Genomic DNA, 7,595 nt, shown 5'->3' on the forward strand with positions numbered 1-7,595 from the left:
GGCAAACCAATAGAGTTGGCTTTGTATAAAGCTCAATGGATCTCATTTAGCGGTGAGTTTCGAACTTGATTGGATATTTTCAAATGATTTCTTAGTCAATTGGGCAAAAATTCAAATACCTAAGGCTCGAGCCAAGCGACAATTGGTTTGAATTCAAACTTCAAATTTAGATGAAGTGTCTGTTGAAGTTTTAACACCTCGTGTCATTGGCACGCGGATAAATTTCCTTTCTCTATAATTAACTTTTTTGTTATAAAAAATAATTTCTTTTTATTAAAAACTTAGCTTTTAGAAACCCCCTGCCGGCATTTCATCATGCTTTACTCGTCAGATGAAGAAAAAATACCCAATGTGGTTACATGACATATTAGTAAAACAGAGGAGTAGAAGGTATGGGTGATCTTCCTCTGTGTTCGTCACTCTCAGACTCCATGAAGAAGGAGGAAACAGAGATGAAGACTGTAATGGCTTCCTGATCGTGGGAGTGGCCTTTTTCCGAGAGACGTAGGGTTGAAAAATGGGTTAAAATATGGATCAACCTGTTTTTTGGGAGCTTCAGTTTTTTTCTAACCCATTTTAACCCATCTTAGAAAAAAGTGAGTTACCCATATAGGATGGAGCCTCCTCAAACTTAGTCAGAAAATGGGCACATGACCCATATTGCCGGCTCCGGGAGAGTACCCTTAATTTCCAATTGATACTTAAAAGTCGTGGACCTTAACTTCAAACCTCATTTTCAGGTTTTCTTTTCTTAATATAAGATCTAGTTGCCATAATTAATAATATCGCATGTCAAAACTAGAGTCAAAATGGGGATCTAGCTTTACCTCCATGGATCAAATGGCAAGTTCACGATCAGAAATCCTAAAAAAAAGTTAACGAAATCGCCGGATCTAAACACAAGACCTACTTAATATTAGTTCTTGCCTCACGGCGCTATGGATGGAACAGTTCCCTCCTACTTCTCCGCGGCGATTTGACAGCTCAGACAAGTAAGGGAAGTGAACTCTCGCTTCCCGATTCTAATCTCCCTGCAAAGCACAAATATTAGGTTCGGGTGGACGACCGTGACTTGCGATAAAGACTAAACACTCAGGGACCGAAAAGCTAATAGCTGGAATGGAAGAGGATCCTCGGTTCAACTTTATGAGTCGCTATTCATAGACGTCTACGAGGCGTTTCAAATTTGAAAAGCAGAAAGCCACTTGTGTTGGATGCCAAATTCTTGCGATGCAGAATCTCTACTCCAATAACTGCATGGAAAAACTCGATTCAAAGAGCACGCGGTAAAAAATGAATACTTGAGAAAACGAATTAGCAAGAGAAACATGAAATAGGAAAAATGCGAATATTCAATTTTCACACGAATATTCACTTGAGAAGGGAATTGCTCAACGTTTCAAAAAACACCTTGGATGTAAAGCTAAATGTACAGGCTATCTAAGTGGAACAGTATTACAAGGCAACACAATCCACCTCCTCAACTTCAAAATTTCGACCAACCTCGTTGTGTACCTTTAAATGGCAAAGCCAAACTGAAGCTGCCTTTCATAAGATAAGTGTACAGGTGGTATGAAATTGAATCACGTACCTGGTTTTGGTATTGTCGTGTCTCCTGGTTTCCTTTTTCTCCTCCCATATAGAGGTAGAACTCTTCCGAAACCCTTTTCGTTGTCAATTCCTAGTCATCCCAATCACGTTCCCAACCATCCTTATTTGCAGGCCTAGAAGTGAGGCCATTTGCGGATATATTTCCTACATGATGTTGACCTGGAGATTTCACAGCATTCTCCTCATCCCAATCATCGTCCCATCCTTGATCCCAACCTTCTGCAGTTTCTATATTGGTTCCTTCTCCTGACCCCATTTCAAGCTCCTGATACCTGAACTCGCTCTTTCTTCGCCGCTTCCTAAACACACAGCAAGCTAACACCCCGCCAAAGACCACCACTGCTAGAATCAAGAAATACGCACCATTGATCGGGGTAATTAGCTTGTCAAACGAAGGGAGGTAGAGGAAAACACTCGTGTCAGCCACAAGAGGGCCCATGTGAAGCACGCAATCCCGTTTCCCAGCATTTAATACAACTTTACTGCCTTCCCCCATAGAAAGAGAAATATTAATCTGAGGAAGAAACAAGAAATTAATAGGAAAACCTTTTAAAAAGGAAAACAAAATGATAATTAAGCAGCAGATGAAAGACATGCTCTCTAAGTGACTATCTGTAATAAAGTTCTTTCTGCGGCGATTGATGTCTCGGTCAATCCTAAGCTCTGCAGCTTGTCAACCTTACACTTAATTTGCAAGAAGAATTAGGAGTTAAAGGAAATGGAGGTGAAGAAAGCAAAGAAGGGGTGACGAAGAAAATGTTGTCCTACTCGTTTGGAGGGGTAGAAAGTGGAGGTAAAAAAAGGTAAAGAGCGGGACACTGTTAACGGGAAACTATTCACGAGTCCAATGGTGTGGAAAGAGCTCAAGCGTAAGTTCTGAATCGGAGGCTCCAGTTCTATTCTCTCGTTGATTGATTGATCGATCGACTGAATTATTTATTAGCAAACTAGACTGCATCAAACAAAAATCACCTACCACACTAGGGCCCTTCCAAGCAACTGCTGGAGAATTATCATAAACTAACCAACTAATTTTATACTCCGGTTGTACCCAAAGTTAGTAACAGGCAACTTATATTAAGTCAGGATCGATAAGGTATACCTTTTTGATATGGTGTTTCGGTATTTCATGCTTCTTTGTAGAACCTGTGGCAGAATTTGGCACGCTCATATCTACCATCAAAGCGCTATCCCCCTTATTTTGGACTAAAACCACCAATTTGCTCAACCCTGCTGCAACTGAACAATCAAATGAATTTAAGTATTTTTCAATCTTCATGAGATTCCCAGTAAAAATAATAATAACAATAGAGCAGTAAAAGTATTTCCACGATCTACCTCTTTTCCAAAAAGAGATAGTGAATATGAAATAACAAAGACATCAAATAATTACAGAACCCTCGCTTTGTTGCTGTATTATAGAACATCTGGAATAGCTGTAACTCCTTCAAAGCTAGCGGTGAATATCAAAAGCTCAGTTGAATAGAAAGAAAAAATATCTGAAGAAAAAGAAGGTAAACCTTGCCAAATTATAGCTCAGTAACGAGAAATGCACAACTGCGAACTAGAGAGCTAATTCCTATTAATCTCACCCTGTATATGACGCAAAAAAGAAAATGTTCCTAAGAGAAATTCAACCATCTCCGAAGAGTCCTCTAAACTACCAAAGATTATCATGATAAGAAGCAGAATTGAATGGCATATGCATGTAACTGGATTCAGGCATATTAGTACAAGCTATAAAAAGATTTTATACTGAAAAGTCAAACAGCACTATCATACTTCCTATTCTGGCCAGTGAATATCACTCTAATACTTAGTTCCAGGTAAGCGACACCACATTTTCTCGAAACAAGAGAATATCTTTCTTTTCTGAATAAAAGAGTAACTTCACAGGGGTCGTGCATTGTACTGGTCACCTGCCCCTTCATGTGTGAATGGCCACAGCTTAAACTAATTTAGCATGTCAAATTTAGCATCAGTTATGACTCAGGTCCTCCAACTATCATGCAGCAGACTTTCAGAACTTCCCAACATGTCAAAAGACATTCTTTTTCATCTAACACAGAATTGAACGTGCACAAAGGGAAAACCTTAGAGAAGATTAAATTTCTAAACATTGCATCAACTTCTCAATCTACATTGAGAAGAACTATTGAAGATGATGTATAATATCGTAACATTATGAGAAGTACAGAATCAATACATCAACTCTTATGGATTGACATCAACTTGCTCTGGAAAGCCTTGGAAGGAAAGGCATTTCTGTAAGGTTTGAGATGAGTAAGTCGTATATATTACACGTATTATTAGCCGGACTAAGTACATTCCATCTGATAGGGTAGCATCAATCACACATGTCAGTTTACTGAATCTATTAGTACAATAGCTTTAATGAGGTTGGCCCCCACTTCACGATTTTACATGTATGGTCAAGAGATCTCAATCACTTCAGAAAATTGATAGAATCAATTAAGTAGCGCTGAATTGAGAACTGATGGACAATAATCGTCTATTTTGGAACATATAATTTCCTTTTTGGGTTTTGTTATGTTAATGGCACTTTGGAACCCTCTAATAATTGACAATCCATGAACCACAATGAGCAATTAGTATTCTTAGAATGTCACTCCACCTGACTTCAACAAATTTCACGGGGATAAGTGGAAACAAAATCTAAAAACACCTCATATTCCATCACCCTATCTAAGAGTTTTGAACTTAAGCTGACCAAGGAACTTATCTTTATGATGTCCAAGTAACAAGGCGAAGTTAACCCCAATAGGAACACCTCTTAAGCATGCCGCCTTTCAATTTCACCAAACTATTGAGGCTTGACTGTGGGTCATCAGTCTCTTAGTTGTTCGAAATCGCGACAGCTTAAAGATGCTAAGTGCCAAATTCTCAAACCTTAACGTAAAAATGATTGAGGCTTGACTGAGAGTCATCAGTCTCTTAGCTGTTCAAAATCGTGACCGCTTAAAGATGCTAAGTACCAAATTCTCAAACTTCTCTATTATAAATTCGACTGAGAATTCGAGCCTTATTATTAATCCAATCAACACAGGTACCTAATATTTTAGGCCCAAACCAAAGTATTTGCTATTGCCACTGCCTCTGCTGGTTTTGCTCCTTGCAGACACAAAGAACTCATCGTCACCAATAGCAGGAAATCCATCTCAACAAGAAATTTCTTTTTTTTTTTTGCCTTTTTTTTATCAGGATCTCAACAAGAAAACTTAAGGGAACCAAAACCATATTTCTTCAATTCCTCAGTGGTTCTCTTATATCAAAACAGGCTGATTTGACAAGTATATCATCAATTAGTTTCTGATTATGAGAAATTGTGGTTTTTACGTATTCAAGTGATTTTCAGGAGTAAGAATGCTTATCCAAATGAGATTGATAGGACACATAATTTTAACTCATGCATAAGACTGACTTTTGCGCCCAAACCATTCAATGACTTGACAGAGCAAGTCATTACTCCCCACAACTTTATTGTCTGGTGTTATAGTACCACAAATTTGAATGTACTACAAAGGAAAATACATGAATCAGAATTACTTATTGTACTAATCTTTGATGAACATACATTATGAGATACTATCAAGAAACCTCGCATAGAGCGATCATTCTCAAGCTGATATTCACTTCATGGTGCTCTCTATAATCGTCCAGGAGCCAGGTCTCCCATCACTGGGTTTAGACTTCAAATTGACTAACGATACGAGAGTAAAGTCAAAGGAATAGATGGTTCTCTTGCCCTCAAGAGATTGAGCCCCTGCAACTTTCACATCAGAATTTCCTTAAAATTCATGCCCCTAATAAAGATGAATTTTAATTGTACATCACAGAATAATTGAAATATTGCAAATTAAAGTAATCAACATAACTGCTGTGCAATCCCTTAACCCTCTCACCTCTATTGAAGTTAAAAGTAAAATCTCTCTCATCCTATAACAGTTTAAGTTCGTTTTCCCAAAACAGTTCCAACCTTCACTTGACATCTCTTCACTCGACATCTCTCTCTTTACCCGTCATAAAACTTCCTTTAACTTTCTTTCCACACGCATGCGCTTTTCCTCTTCTATTAGTCTGCTAGTAAGATAACAAGCCAGTGACCCACCACAGTCCATGCTGTGGCTACTTTCCACAAGGGAATATTGCACCAAAATTCATAAATATGTTGCCCAATGTACAATCAAGTCCTAACCTTTATGTATTTGGCCTATTTATTGATGTGGTGCCACATCAGCACCAGCTCAAAGATAGTACAAAGTCGCCATGTCGGATTTCTGGCGTGCAACGTTGGCAAACTTAGTTGATACCTCACCAGAAAAAATTGATGGCATTAGATCCAAAACGTTTAGTACTTGATTGCACATTCAGCAAAACACTTAGGACTTTTGGTGAAATTTTCCTCTCTTCACCTCTGTGAATCGTTGAAGTGTTCAGTCATAAGTCGATCATGATAACCTACTCTGTCATCCGGACTATGCCAACAATTCTTGATAGAGATTCCCATAAGCTTTGAAATACTAATTTCTCAATGAGGATTTTCTAAAGATAAAGGCCAAGAGTGTTATTAAAATTGAAAAGAGCTATATTTTCAACAGGAAGCATATCATTTCAACGGTAAGACTTCTTGACCACTTCATTCAGGCAACAGAAGCATGATGATACCGCTTGTGTCCTGTGTTGCAAACCGTCTCCAAAGCACATATCATACCAATAGGCAGCATATGTGCAACAAGCTTCTACGAATCACAAGAAGAACTCTTGTCGCAAAACTCCCAACTCAAGTTTTCCCCGAAAATAGATAGTCAAAATGAAATGCAGAACAGATAGCACGGTTTCTGATGACAAATCAAATTAGAAATTGGAACACGGCCATCTCCAATTGGAATGAAATGAAATGAAAATAAAATATAGAGATCATCACCTTCAGAGCTCAGAATGCAGGCAGTCAGAGTTCCAGGATCATGACACACTTTGTCCTTGTCTTTTCCATCACAAGTCTCGCTGGTCTCCGCTGGCTCATGCAGCTCCTTGTCTTCCTTCTTCTCATCATTCATTTTCTTCTCCTTCCGTTCAACCGAAGGGGAACCCACGGACACACTGCCATTTTGGCCTTTTGGGTTCGAATTGGACGAAGTTGTGGTCGCCTCACTAGATTTACCGGCATCATCTGTTCCGCTATCCGATTTCTTGAAACCCGAAACAGGACCTCGCAGTGGAGACGCCTAAACAAAACACATCATTGAAGACATCGCTTTTGCCACCACGAACCAAAAACTTGCCGATAACACAGTGAAAACAATAGAACACGACGGTTCTGCACACCCCCAGAAAAAGAGACAACAGACCTGTTGCAGCGGAGAGGGGTCGACACTGGAAGCATCCGCCACGATCAAACACACCAAGACCGCAGCGAGAAATCCATTTTTGGCCATCAGAACATCAATCGTCTCAAAATTTCACGACCTCACCTCAAATTCGATTCTCTGACCAACGAATTCCCTAGAAATCGACTCGACGCTAGGTCTTCCAAGTTCATCCTCCAGGAGCGTCAGTAGCAACAGCTTGGCTTTCACGCCAAGGAGGAAACAACCGCAAGATTAAGCAGAAGAAAACCGAAGGATCGCGAAGGGAGGCGTGAACTGGAAGATGGGTTCTCGAATTTGGCATTCGATTCTTCGCTTCGAGCACGAAAAAGAGTTCGAGGAGTGACGCGGGCAACTGCTAAAAGTCGCCCAGTAGCCAAATTGATTATTCATTTTTTTTTTTTTTTGTTCTTGGCAAGTGGGATTAATTAGCATTAATTAAGGTTTAAAAAGAGCGAGGCTAACCTTAATTCGTTAATTATCCAACGTTAAATTAATCGAGGAACAGAGATTTTCTTCAATAAATAAATAACAACGTTAAAAAGTGAGGTACCAGTTTAGTACGGGTCGGTCCGTGGCGGCCAGCACCCAAACGTG

General features: G+C 39.4%; 1 protein-coding gene across 1 annotated transcript; it reads right to left on the reverse strand.

Annotated features, from left to right (window-relative positions):
* Positions 1-1,391: 1,391 nt before the first annotated feature.
* On the reverse strand, positions 1,392-6,879 carry LOC115732497. Its single transcript, XM_048285983.1, has 3 exons — positions 6,557-6,879; positions 2,714-2,850; positions 1,392-2,125 (listed from the first exon to the last, which is right to left on the reverse strand). The coding sequence occupies exons 1-3, from the start codon at positions 6,687-6,689 to the stop codon at positions 1,682-1,684; spliced, it is 714 nt and encodes a 237-aa protein (XP_048141940.1). The 5' UTR covers positions 6,690-6,879; the 3' UTR covers positions 1,392-1,681.
* Between the last annotated feature and the right edge of the window lie 716 nt (positions 6,880-7,595).

The sequence above is a fragment of the Rhodamnia argentea genome, chromosome 10 (assembly GCF_020921035.1).
Source record: "Rhodamnia argentea isolate NSW1041297 chromosome 10, ASM2092103v1, whole genome shotgun sequence".
NCBI classification, from domain to species: Eukaryota; Viridiplantae; Streptophyta; class Magnoliopsida; order Myrtales; family Myrtaceae; genus Rhodamnia; species Rhodamnia argentea.